The 14,513-nt window shown below is 39.9% G+C and overlaps 1 protein-coding gene across 2 annotated transcripts in view; it reads left to right on the top strand.

The window, feature by feature from the left end:
- The first annotated feature begins 575 nt into the window (after positions 1-575).
- Positions 576-14,513, top strand: part of TECRL (trans-2,3-enoyl-CoA reductase like) — a 58,775-nt gene continuing 44,837 nt past the window's right edge. The window contains exons 1-2 of one of the 2 annotated variants that reach the window (XM_063156640.1): positions 576-866; positions 14,162-14,213. In XM_063156640.1, coding sequence (XP_063012710.1) covers positions 654-866; positions 14,162-14,213 — 265 coding nt within the window. In that variant the 5' untranslated portion in view covers positions 576-653. The remainder of the gene's footprint in view (positions 867-14,161; positions 14,214-14,513) is intronic. The other variant, XM_063156639.1, reaches the window with a different exon arrangement.

Genomic DNA, 14,513 nt, shown 5'->3' on the forward strand with positions numbered 1-14,513 from the left:
ATTTCCATTTCTTCAGTTGATTTTCCCTGGCAGAACTGTAAGGAAAGCCAGGGAAAGGTATTAAGTACCAGAAAATCCATATCTGCTAAAGCCAAGCAGATATTTGCAAGTATCCCCTAAATTGTGCTGATGAGCATGATTTTGCTCATGCTATTTTGTTAGTAGATATTTCTAGAATAGATGGCATCTGATGATGATTATTCTAGAACAAGTGACATTTATACCTATACATGTGTGTGTGCATGGACATTTTAAACATCTGTCTCTGTAGGTAACAGTGGGATTTACTACACTCATTTCTGGTTGCTCCTCTGGGGCTCTGGAACTGATATCTGCTAATAGGGAATTTCAGGATGTCTTGTTTCAAACGCTGGTTTAAATAAAATGGAAAAAAAAAAAAAAAAAAAAAAAGAAAATAAGAAAGCAGCAGCAGCACCAACACAGGACATCACGCTAGCAGATTAAATATAGGCATGGCTTACAGAGCCATTGTTTTCACTCCTGCTAAATAAGCCAGCACACTTCAGATGGAATGCCACTTGACCTTTTGTGTCTGGCCGCTCCGTGGCTGTATTTAACTGCAGCAGGGAGGACACATTTCCCCCTGGAACTGTCCCCTGCTGATATGAGGATCGCTGCTGCCGGGGCTCAGCATGCTGCAGAGGCAGAGCCGGGACCCCGCGGCCCACGGAGCAGCTCTGCCCATGGCTCACAATGACTCTCGCTCCTTCCTCAACCTGTCCCAGCTGGTGCTCTCTGCTGGCCAAATCAAACCATCGCCGGCGCTCAAGCATTCGAAAATCACCTACTTTGAGGTAGAGATTGTTGATGTGCAGAGCAAGAAGCAGATCTGCATTGTGGACAAGGTGAGTGCGTTATCCCAGCGCGCTGGGGCTGCGCCTGGCTCGCATGGTGCCGCTCTGCTTTCGGCGTGCTGTGGTCCTGCTCTGTAGTGGAAGTACTTTCATTCCTTTCTCTGGGAGTCACCAAGAATTCCTTGTGAGTCATAACCCTGGGCTGCTCTTCCCCAGGATTTTTACAAATAATCCTGCACTGGTTTGTTTTAGACCTCTTGGCAGCTCTGTGGGCTCGAAGTTCCGTCCCTGGGCTGACTCTTGACACTTAGATCACAGTGTCTATTTCAGAGCACGACACTTAAACATTTGTTTCAGAATGGATACTCATTTTTAATGCATTTGTAAAGCCTACCATCTCTGCAATGCTATGAGTGCTTGCTGGTACCTAAATGTACTCAGCTCTGCCCTGCTTATTAGACTGGCTGGACCTGGAAATTTAAACAAATTTTCATTTAAAACAAAACAGTCTTAGCTAAAAGACCGCTAAAAGAGGTGTTTTGAATTTCTGTTTGGTTTGTTTGTTTGTTTTAATATGTGAGTAAAATATAAACTACAGCCAAATTACATAAATAGGATGAGAAGACTGGGTAGAATGGAAGTTCATGAACTCATAAAAAACAGCTAAAAACGCTTCATAAATATTTTCATCACAGTTTTCATGAGTCATTGTCCCTCAGTGAAAGAGTTGGTCTCTTTCATGCCTTGAAAATGGGAATCCCAATCTATTTAGCCTATGGGGTTTTCAGTAAATTAGTGGTGTTTTCTGACTTACTGTTTCTCTAGAAAAAAAATTCCCTTATCCTCATTGGCAACAGCTGGAACAGGTAGATAAGTTTGCTTCAAATGTTCAATTTCATGCCTTTGAAATATGCAGGGTAGAATACTACCAGATTTCCAGTGTTCTTGGTAATTTAAAGGGTGATTTTGCAATTTGTGTCCCTAGTTAAAGGTAAATGTCTCATTTCTTAATTCTTAATGGGGCAAAATAATTTTTGCTATTTTTTCTAACCTAGCCAAAGAGGAAACATGCACAAAATGGTCAAAAAAATAAGATTACTATTAATTACAATTCTGATGGTAGCGTTCACATTACTTTATTGAATGATATTTACACAGTTGTTAGTTTATCTACATACATTTAGAATTGGGTTTTGATCAAAAGAAAGACAAATCTGTTTCTTATCTTGGGCTTTCCTATAATGCCATTAAAATACGTGTAGTACAGAAACAGCATTAGGCAGAGAGCCACGTTTCAGGAATCCTTCCATGCTGCTGGGATGATGCCAGACCTGTGTTTTAATCTTTATTCTGAGTTTTTCTGACCCTGAAGATTTTCTACACCTGCTCCAAACCATGGACTCTGCCCCTGTAGTGGTGAAAAGAGAGACATGAGTGGTAATTGCTAAGTACTCTTTATTCAGAGGTAAAATACACACAGGGTAGCAATAACAGCTGCAAGTCTCTGCTCAGAAACAGAAATATATGTTCAATTTTTAAAAACCCAGAAGTATGGGTTTCTAAAAAAATATTTTTGGCACAGTATCAAGGAATTGGTACAGGTACAGTACAAGGCTGAGATTTCCAAGACTGCCTAAGGAATTTGGTTTCTGAATGCTCATTCACCTGGCTGTTTAAGTCACTTTATTTGCTGTGATAATCTCTAAGCCAACCCTGAAGTTTCAGAAGTTGAGTTCCTTGCTTCCATGAACACTTGTTAGTATTGGTGAACTTAATTTCAGTTGGTTGTTAGAGCAAACAAGACACTGGTGTACTGGATTATGCATCATTTTCTGTTTAATTAAATATAACTGGTACAGGCCCAACAGGACACTTCTAATGCCCGTTTCCTGTTTGTGAGATGGTTATGATTAACTTAATTTCTTGGGTTTGCATGTAATTACTGCTTGCCAGAAGAGGAGAGAATAGGAACCATAGATTTTAAAATGCATGTATTTAGACTCTTATTGCATATTGCTAGTCGTTCAAAATATTATAATTTAGCAAATGCATTTGTAATATTCTCAGATTAATAAATCTGAAGGGGAAAATTTTATTATAATGGCAGAGAGAAGAATCCCTTCTTTCTCCACCCAACAGAAACTCAGGCAGAGTGACTCAATGCTTAAGGCTCTGTGATTAAACACCAGGAGCTGCTTCCAAGAGGTTGAGTTTCTCTGAGATCCTTGCATGTGCCTGTGAATCCCATTCAGATTAATGGGAGCTCTGTAAAGTCTGCAAAATTATGGTACATTTAACTACTTCTGGCATTTAGCAAGAAATATTTTCCTGTCCTCAATGCAGTATCAGGAATTTATAAAAGGTGAGTCTGGCTGTTTCATTTTGAGAAATCATTTGGCATCAATCCAAAAGTTTTGAATCTGGCACAATTAATTCTCTGAATTAATTATCCATTTAAAAAGGAAAAATAGCATTATTTCCTTTTGTTCTCTTTCCTATCTTTTATTTTTTTGAAGAATCACTCACATATATTAAATGGTTATTATAAGTTCTTGGTTGTCCTTAACTTCAAGGAACAGAATAAATACGTATTTGTTTTTTAAGCCTTTAAAACACACTCACATCATATTGCAGGCTTTTCCACAACAGGAAAGACAGAAAAAATAATGAAAGAAGCAGAAGAAGAGAGAAATCCCAGAGATTTTGGTCACATAGTCATCTCCTGCAGGAGCTGGGTTTGGAGGAAAATGACCTAATCTTGCAAAACTTAAATTCACATGAGTCAGCAACAGTGGCAGCTTATTTTGTACATGCCAGCTGTGAACATGAAATTCTTTATAGGAGTACAATTTCTTTTATTTAATATTGTCAACCTGCTCTGGGGACTTTCTCTGCTATGGCTATGACATTATGCAAGTAGCTTGATGCACATGAGCTTTTCCTGTGAGTTACTTAAAGAATTTAGAAGAGAAATAATAGCAGTGTGAGATCCTTTCCCCCAGATTTGCTTTTGAAATTAATTCTGAGGTGATGTGCCATGGAGGAGAGGCTTCTGATTTTGGAGGATGGGGAGGAATCACAAACCAGCTTCAGGTTTTTTTATTTCCCCAGTTATCCTACAAAATGTCCCCAAACTAGGGGAAGTCTCCAAGTAGGGAAAGTTATTTAAACTTAGGCTACAACTGTCCTTAAAAGCAGTGTATAAATGCCTAGAGGAGGTGTCTTGGGACAAGGCACTGAAGTTTTGAGGAGGTGTACAGTCAGCTTGCTGCTCCACACGCTGCCCATGGCAGGACAAGACTTCAGGTGTCAGGGCCACTTTGCAGGACACCATCCTGGGTTTTCCTTCTTTTTTCCCCACTCCCCAGAGAGGCAGATCCAGGAGAGGATGTTTCTGAGCAGAAAGGCTCTTACCCAAGCAGCCAAAGGCAAAGGCCTCACAAGAGCTGGTGCCTGAAAGCCACAATTAGAAAAATTTAGCCAAGAAATTTGGCCCATATTTTGACAGTCAAGGGACGGTAAGCAAGAGTTGAGTGTCTTGTGGGCCAACATTCAGCTCTTTACCATGCACAGCAATACTGCATTTGTGTGAAGATATTCTGTAGCTGAAACATGAAACATACATGTTTCTTGCTCAATGAGTGAAAGAAGTATTTAGCAAGGAATAAATCTCTTCTTTGGTCAGTGTAAAAAAGCAGGTGAGCCTGGATAATCAAAAGTCCCTTTTTTCCTCACAGTTTATTAATTTGTATGGATGAAATTCCTATCTCTGTGTAAAGAGGAAAGCATGTAATTAATGATTTCTTGAAAGAAATATTTTTCATTAAAAAACATCACAAAATGTCTAAGGATTTTGGCTTCTGTGTTGCTCCCAAAAAGCCACAGAAAACAGCAGAACACGCAAAAATCATCAAGTCTTATAAATGAAAGAAAGCAATTCCTTTTTGTACTTTTTAACAAATAACCCACATTTTTTTTGCCACCCACAACTTATGAAAAATACACGGCTACTCAAAAACTGTTTCCCTCATACATTGTTCCAAAAATCTGATGTAGGTTGGTTTTAAAATTATTGATGTGCAGTGATTTGATTTACAAACGCTGTTAAAGCAACTCATAACTGTTTCTTTTATAGCATTCATTGTATAATATTTTTTTCTTCAAATTAACTTGTAGTAAAATGTATTTTCCCACAAACATAGTGCAATGTAATTAACTTTGCATGAGTTGCTTTTAGGGCAGGAAATGTTACACAGTACAGTTTTTACAGAATAAATCACCTCTGGAGAAACCAGCAGAGAAAGCTTTTTCCCATCAAAAGCCTCAGAGCTCAGTAGTTTTGTGCTGCACGATTTTGCAAGTTAAGCTGTAAACAGAGGTGCAAACTCAGGTGTTGGCTGCTGTGCAGTGACCCCCACCCTTTTCAGAACACTTCCCAAGGCCTGCAGAAGAGATCTTGCTTCTTCAGGTGTGCAGGAGGAGCGTCTTTCCTTGATGTGTTGCAAAAATAATGAAGGCTACTTTCCTACTGCTCCTGAAGCCAGCTCTCCATCCTCCACCCAGTGCCTTCTCCCACTGGAATCTCTTTGTAAAACCCAGTCAGTGATAATTGAACATTTATGGCTCACAGTGCACACTGGAGGAACTTCTAGCTGTATGTTTGTGAGCTGTAGGCATTGTTTGCTGTGCAATGCCTGCGATGAATGTCATGGGAATATTGTTATTTTTAGGGAATTAAAATGCCCTTGCACACAAGTCTATGCATCAACCCAGCCACTTGCACAAACTCACCACTTCTTGCAGTTAAATATTATGGTGTGTATATCACTGCATCTTTTGCCAAAGGTGAATTAGGGCTTATTCTGATTGCTCTGAAAGGCCTGTTTTTCTCTGAAGGAGTTATAAGTTTTTGTTTGTTTCTGTTTTGTTTTGATTTGTTTGTTTGTTTGGAAAGCACCTGAAGCAGCAGTGTGCTTGTACCTGCATGCTATGGCTTAACAGTGCAATGAATTTCCACTGGCATATCGGCAAAGCCATTTGCATGCAGAAATGCTGTCTCTGGTATCAGAAATCTCTAACTCTTGCCTGTGGGTTGCTGCCCTGTCACAGAAAGGGAGCAGCCGAGGAGAACAGTCATCTCTTTTGCACAGTCAGCTCTAGCAAATAAAAATAACTCCTCACATCATGGCTTGGAGGTTAGACATACCACATTCATTTTAGGTGAGTGAGTGCAGTCATTAAAGCAGGCAATGAAACCCTGCGAAGGAGCTCTCTGCAGCACCAGAACATTGCCTCCAATGTCAGCTTCTTCCCATTAGCCTCATTCTAGGGAAGTAAAGGAAAGAAGTCCTTTCCCAGGAAAGAGATTAATACCTTCATGGCCATTTTAAGTATTTTCCCCTTAAATCTTTCACTTCTAATATTTCACTTCAGAGGACTGTATATTCTTCTCTGTGCAGAGCGAGCAGAACCTGTGACCATCCACAGCGGTCTCATTTCATGTTGAGGATTTTTATAATAATTTTTCTCATTAAAGCAATCTCACATCAATGGTGTGCCACCTCTGATGCCAGAGATGTCAAAAGGGGCTGAATAACCAGCTGTGTCCAAGTAGGGGCTTCCATAGTGAGACATGGATGCTGAGTCCCACATAGCAGCAATTCCCACAGCAAAATGGCTGAAGGGACACAGACACAAACCAGCAGGATGTGGGCTTATTGCTGTGGAAAACCTCTTTTTTTAGCTTCCTTTTGGAAGGAGGATTTCATGGTGGCTTGTGTCTTTCACTGAACATTTTCACAGCATCCAGCACAATGGGGATCTGGCCCCTGCTGGGGGACACTGAGAAAAAGTACATTTATAAAATATGTGTCTTTTCTTGCCTGTAAGCTGTGATTCTTATGCCCAGCCCACAGTGCTGGAAGTGATGGTAGTAGTATTTTCCTCCTCAGTTATTACTTATACTTGGTGAAGTAGGTAAACATATTCAAATTCTGTTGTAGCAATGCATGACACTTATTTCTTCCTGCTCTGCTAGAAATTCACATAATTTTAGTGTCAATATAGCTATGGATGGCTTCAGATGAAAAGAGGCAACTATTCATATTACTTTTTGCTTGCTGTGAGATGGCTTTTTAAATGGAATACCTGGAGAAATGGCCTTTGATTTTTCTACAAGAGAGAGACTGGGGAGGGGAGAAGCTGGTAACTAGGGCATTTAGCATTTGCAAAGGGATAATTTAAAGAATTACAGAAGCTGCAACAGATGACTAATGCTTCAGCTGATTCCAATCAAAGCTTAGAAGTGCCTTTAAATGACAGATTTTATACATCTCTTATTTTAGATAAAAAAGTCTAAGCCTGGGGGAAGAAATAAAGAAGCAAATATAATAAATATTAAAAAAAATTAAAGTTGCATTCAAAGTTGAGCAAAAACAAGAGTGAATTTGTGAGACACTGGTGATGCTCCAAGTCCTTCTGAGCATTCTGGCCAGCAGAAAAGCCAGCTATGCCACCAGAACAGTGAACATTGCCAAAACTGCATTTGTGGAGACAGATTCCGAGCCAGTGTGGAAATGTCCTCTTTCCCACCAAAGTTATGACATTTTACCCCAGCCACACATTTGCCTTATTGCATCAGAGATAATTCAGAGATTATTGCAAATTATAAAGGTAGTGGAGCAAGACAAGACCTTAGGGAGCAGTAGGTGTTTTATTGGTCTAACAGTTAACAGCACAGCCCATGATGGAAAGTTAGGTGCATAATGGCATCTCTTACAGGCATTATCAGCATTAAAATACTCCTGCAAATGATTTATTGCTCCATCAGAACATGCTTCAGGTCCTTTCTGAAATCCAGTGTGTGATTCTTCACAAAGCACCCGAGCCATGCAGTCATGGGTCTGTAAATACCCAGCAGTTCATGTTATTGCTATTTTTGTATCTGCCTGTGTTTAAGCAATTTTGGATTTTAAAAAGTCCTTAAAATGTGAGCTTTTCTTCCTTAGCAGCTACATTTCTTGTGCTTCAAAAAAACAAATTGTGGCAATCAGAGGACCTCTACCAGAAGCACAGCAAGCACTTGGTATTGAACAATGAAAAGTACTTGGATTTCTAACAGACCTGATGCTGCCTGGCTGTTCTCATATACCACCCTCACTTCCCATTCCTTTCTGCTGCTTCTCAGCTTCCAACTCCCCTCCATGGACCTGCTTTATTACCCCTCCTCACTTTTTTTCCCAAATTATATTCTTCTGTGATTTTTCTTTTCAATTGGTTGATCTTTTGACTTTTTTTTTTTTTTTTACTTCATGCAGTTCCCCAAATAGATTGTGACCGTCTTGTGCCAAATATTGGTTGAGTTTCTTGGGTGACTTCTTGATTTTTGGTTTTAGCATTTTGTGTAGATATAAAAAAGCAAACAAAAATCTATACTGCTATTTGATAGAAAAGGGAAGACAAATTCAGAGGTTCTACATCTCAGCCATATGCTTTATCTGTGCTAGAACTGGCAATCAAAATCCCAACAAAAAACATAAACACCATCCTATGCCTCACTTTATTCCTGAGAAGTATGGGCCAAAACTAGTGCTTATTATTCTTGATTATTTATACTTTGTTCAACAAAGCAGTACCATATTTATTTCTAATAAAATATTATAATTTTTTAAAAGTTTATTTTATTATTTGTGGTTTATATTACTTTATTTTTGTCAACAATTTTGGTTTTAAGTGCATATCCCAAATGTTGTTTTCTTTGAAAATGACAGTGGAAAAAAATGAGTCCTGAATTTTTGATGAGGTAGAATTTGGGAAAGATTACATTACAAATTAGTTTTGAAATATTTCAATCTGTTATGACACAATAAATATTTCAAGTTCAATTTATTTTACAACTTAATAGTGCATTTATTTGCATATTATTTCCTATTGGATTATTTTCAATGACATGAGAGCCATGTGTTGTATTATTTTGCACTATCATGATCGATATGTCATAAAATAATGCAGAAATAATGAAAGTTCGATACAGATGAGAAATAAAAAGTAATGAATGTAACACAAAAAAATGATTTTCCAGCATGGGCCAGAAGCAGATTTTTTTATAAATTTTTATTCAATTTTTAACATTTGAAGTCAACACAAATTTACACATCCAGAAAAATTCTATTTCCCTGGTAGAAAAGTGTTGTGACAGAGGCTTCCTGACAGGTTCTGCTGTTCAGCTGCTGAGGTGAACAATAACCTTACTCAGCTCCCCTTAATGAAAGGTCACAGGGCATGGGGATGTACCAATCTTGTCAGATTTGCTCAGAAATAGGTGTGCATGTTGAAGTCTGCACGCCTTCTCTCTGCTAATGAATCACATACTCTTTACTTCCACTCTCATCTTTGGCAGAGAGAGAAAAAGCTCTTTTTGGTGTCTGACACTTTTTCAGGCACTTTCTTGCAAAGAGAGAATTTTTTTTTTTTTTTAATAGAAATACCCAGCTAGCAGCACAAAAACAATAAATCATCTTTAGAGACAAACTTGGCTGGTGTAAATTGACATGACTGCACGCAGCAAGCATGTGGCTCTGTGTATTCTTAGCTAATTTGGCCCATAATCACTGGAAATATTAGTCAGTCAGATTATCTCATATGCCAAGGTTCATGTGACCAGATAATAAATAATCTGGAAGATTGTTCAGTGAGACAGCCCTGTGCTGACGTCCGTGTGCTGGAAAGCACCTCAGCCTGAGCCGTAATTCGGAATATCTGCTGCTTCTGGAAGGTCTGGGCTGTTTGGTAGCCACTTCACTGCAGCCTGCTGAGTAAAATACTGGGCTCTAGATAAAGCCTTTGTGTAGCTGCTGACAGCACTTGTCTCTATGTAGGTACCTCTACGTCATGCCCATGGTGAGCTCATTTATTTATATCTCCTTGGGCATGACCAGCACACTGGTTCACCAAGAGAGCTGTGTGGGACACTCTGGGAAAGGTTAAAACAAAACAGTGCCCAATTTTTAATTCTGGCTTTGAAAACTGACAATAAGAAGGAGCAAATCTGATCTAGAAGTCAAATTCACAAAGCACACAGATCAGCTAGAACAGGTGTTTTTCTAATTAACTTTCTGTGGAATGCTGCTGGTTTTTTATAATACAGCATGGTCCCAAAGCAAGGACAGGGTGCAAAAGCAGTAATGATGAAGTATTTGTTGAGTGCTGAATTTGGAAATTACCTGGCTTTCCCATTAGCTGGTTATCTGTCTTGCAGCCAGATCCTCAGCTGCAATAGACTGATGTCACCCTTTTGAACAAATTTACTCTGGCTGAAGATGGGGCAGTGGTTAATGAGCAACTGGAGTGGGAGAATTTCTGAATTTCTGCAATTATGGAAAATGCCTGTTACAAAGTAGGTGACTCAGCAGTGCAGTGGTTCTGACATGTCCCAAAGAGAAAAAGGTATTCAGGGAGAAATGTTGAATGAAAGATTATTTATTTGCTGAAATTGTATTACTCAAATTCTTATTGATATTCTGCTGACCTCTGACCCCTACAATAATCCTTTAGTGCAAGAACTGTGTGAGGCAATTACATACAGACCACCTGACTTGGTATAGCTCCTTGACTTACAAATGTGAAATTGGTATGAAAGTGGATAACTATCTGATTACCTTGCACTCACAAAAGGCAGTATTAAGTTCCCTTAATATCTTCCACTTAGTGCTCTTCAGTCCTAGTATAAAATACTAACATGGTATTTTAAATCTTAAAAAGAAATGTGGTGCTTTGTGCATTGGTGTCTGAAGGAAGAATAGAACTAGTATGGATGACCCAGAAGGTCCTTTAATTCTGGAATTCCTGTAAATGAAAAGTTTACTTCCATTTGCTTGAAATGGAAAAGTAAAAGTTTTCTGGCTGTGAAAGTACAGGAAAACCAGGATCTGACATTTTGAAATAATATTTTTCTGAATGAAAAGTGCAATGACTGCAATCCACAGCTGTAAAATATGCATTTATTCATAACATTTTTTTTTAAAGAAAGTAGTCTTGAACCTTACACAGGATAGTCACTTACTGGAAAGTTGTCTACACTTTAAATCAGGTATTAGACTACAAGTGAAGAAGTTGTAGGGAAAAGCTGGCTTGACCATCAGATTGTAGAAGATACATACCAAATAAGAGCAGAAATCCATCCTGCTTTGAACAAACTAAGGGTGGTCTCCCACTCTGCTTTGCCTTTGCATATTTGTAAAGTGCTGAAATAGAGGAAAGAAAGGGTTATAACACTTTCAGACGTTATTCAAAAGAATGAAAGGAGAGTAAGACTAATAATTACAGTGAAATATTCCAGGATGTTTTATTCAGTTAGCACAAAGGGTAATAAGAACAGATGCTTTCCCAGTCCTTACAACCCCTTACCTTGTATTGATGTACAATGAAAAGAACAAAAGATAATTAATGGTCTACGAAGAGGACACTCTTAGTAGTAAGCTGGTGTCTCAGCATCCATCTTCTCCTTGATCAATATTGGAAACTATAACTTCACTGGTTGTTTTATGAGGTCTTTAGAAAAGGACACAGAATTATCAAGATCATAAAAAAATGTGTTTCATTCTTTTGTGGCTATAACCTCATTATTCTGCCTGGGAAAGGACACTGCGATTCTTCTGTGTCACAGCCCATTCTGAAGGGGGAAAGTATTTGTGTTATTCTTCAGCTGGCAACCTATGTAGTTTGTCTTGAGTGGAAGGGTCCTTTGGAAGGCAGCTGGTGCATATAAAACAAGTGTCCTGCTGCCCTCCTGGCTGGATGTGAGCTCCATGCCTTCCCAGTATCCCTGCAGCCTGTGTGGAGCCGAGCAGAACTGCCAGACCATGACTCTCCAGCCCAGCACATCTCTGCCCATGGGCTGGCAGGGCTTAAAGCAGCTCTGGCCCAAAGCAGTTTGGATGTGGCCAGGCACAGCAGGGTCCTGCTAATGAGCTCTGCCTCGCTCAGGGATGTGCAGGGCACGGCCCTTGCAGCTGGGAATGCTGTGTGGTGCTGCTCATCACCCTCCAGGGGCACACTCACCCAATCCTGGGCTGCAGCAGGACACTGCAGGCTCTCGGTACCTTCTAAACACCTGAGGCATGTAGGTGGTGCCACAAGTGGACCTAAAACATGAGCTTGGATTAATTTTTAATATAGCTGAAGTTAGGTGATGTGAGCCCCATTGCTGCCATAGCAGGATTTAGAGTGGAGAAAGGACTGATTGTCTCAGGATGAAAAAAGGGAGAGGGATGTAAAGGTAGAGCTGCTAACAAGGGCCTGGCTAGACATTTTGAACAGATTGAGGGCAGCTCTGCCCTGAAGTCAAAACATACTCAGGAGAGCTGGAGATGGAGACCTGGCTCTGTTTTGAGCAAGCACTGCTCTTTAAGCGTGTAAAGCTAAGCTTTACAGTTTTTCAGCTTTCCTTGCCTAAATGGGTTGATCAGCTCTCCAGAGAATGGCTTGGCCCTAGCTACTCTATCCCAGAACCTGTCACAGTGAGGTGCTGATCTGTAGGGATGCAGGCCCTGCAGCAATGTGGCTTATGCTGCATTTAGAGAGCCAGCTCATCCTCCATCAGAGCGGAAAAAACCATCCCCCCTGTCCTTCAGCTGGCAGTGCCAGCCCTGTGTACCTGCACATCTGCCCATGCTAGGACACATGACAGATTTGGGTCTGCAGGCTTGTATGCTGAATCGGGGCTGCCAGCTAACAGCTTGCACCCATACCTGGTGGATTCTGGGCTCCAGGCCTCACAGGTGTGAGATTACAAAGTGTGAGAAAGCCATTTCAGACATTTTTAGAGAACATAACTCCCCCAAGTCCACAGATGTTGCACACCTGATAGGAAAAATACAGAGAGACTATGAGAGATGTGCTGTTCTACTGGGTGTTGCATGGCTCAAGTGCCAAGTGCAAAAATTACAGATAAAATATTTTCTTTCCTTTTTAAACAAAGAAAGATAAAATGGCTTCTTCTATTATTTCCTGTAGCTAGGAAGAAAAGGGTCTCCAAGGGCAGTGACTCTCGCCTGGCCTAATACAGTTCAGCATGGTTTGGATCAATATGGGTGTTGGGGACAGGGAAAAAGGATAATCCTTGGTTTCAAGGAGTCTAGGCCTTGATTTGGGTGGAGCTGGCATTGCTTAGCAGCCACATCAAAGAGAAAAGATAGGGTTTAAGTGGAGTTTCATTTACAGCAGTTTCTGTAAATGCCCAGTAAAACCTTCTGTAAATGTGGAAAATAAAGTGTTCTCACCTAAACCCAAGATAAAACTTAGAAAAGATCTGTACTTTACTAAAAGTAAAGCACCTTTTAGCACAGGTGTCATTTTACATCTTTAGATCACTGACATCTGTATTGAGGTTTCTGCCTGTTCATATTACTGGAAGCAAGTTGGGTTACTCATAAGTACTAAAAGCACACACACTGTATATTTGTGTGGGGTGTCAAAATACATAAAAGTAAACTTTTCTTTCTGCACTGATTTGTTGCTTTAGAGTCAGCAATTTTATTTTGTTGCATCAGTAATTCTCCAAACTCTGTCTTTTCAACAAAACAGCCTATATTAAGGTGCTAAATGATCTCTACTAGGAGAATTTCTTATATTCTTCTCCACTTGTTTGCATGGTTATTGTCACAATCCACTAATAAGTAGCTCACCATGCTACTTCCTCAGGAGTCCCACTGCCTTTCCTTGTGAACAAAGGCAAATCCAAGTATTTTGCTCTAGTAAATTCTAAACGTGTTTCTCAGGTAATTTGTACCAAAGTATATTAAGAAATCAATATATATACTAAAATAGAGCTTAAAAAGCCTCCAGACTGCCCTCTAAAACTGTGATACTGAAATTGCTTCAGTGCACATGAACAAAAGCATGCAGAAGCAAACTCATTTCAGGCAGAAAGGACAGAACCTACCACTTTTGCTACTGCCCCCTCCAGAGAACCCTTTCATGTCCCTAGGACATGGACCTCAGCATGCTTGAACCTAACATTAAAGCTAAACCCCCTTCAAGTTTTCCCACTGGTTTGATCTAGGGGGCAATTACTGCATCAAGCAGGGCCAGCAGCTTTCCCTCTTGACCCTTGTGATTTTACCCCTCCATCGACCAAGCAGAGGTGGTCCAGTTGATGTATAATTCAAATTTGGACAATCCTTAATGACATACCAACATGTGAAAACAAATTTGCTGTTTTTTTTTTCATTTTAGCCTGAAGGACTTGCAGACAAATTTAAGCATCTCTTCATTGGAGGGGTGGAGAAGGACCCCAAAGTAAAGAAGGAAGAAGAATTAATCTGCATGCATTTTGCTTTCTTTTCCAGGTACCTCCAGCATCTACCGTTCTTGATGTGAAACACAAATTCCACAAAGCATGTAAGTACTATGGTTACCAGGCTGGAGACATGGTTAGAGGCATTTTGCTTAGAGAAATTGTCAAATTTATTTTTCAGGAATCTCACACAAAAGCTGAGAGTGGCCTGACAGCTCCAGAGCTCAATAAGGACTGTTTTTGAACTAAGGTTCTATTGTAGCTGTTGCAGATGGGAGAGACTGGAAGGAGAGAACTGCATAATTTATCACTGCCAACGCATGAGGGGCAGTAGTTTTTATCTTGTTTTTAACATTACATAGTGTCATTTCAAGGCCAGTACTGCATTTCTTCTCCCAGTGTTA

This window comes from Melospiza melodia, chromosome 5 (genome assembly GCF_035770615.1).
Source record: "Melospiza melodia melodia isolate bMelMel2 chromosome 5, bMelMel2.pri, whole genome shotgun sequence".
NCBI lineage: Eukaryota > Metazoa > Chordata > Aves > Passeriformes > Passerellidae > Melospiza > Melospiza melodia.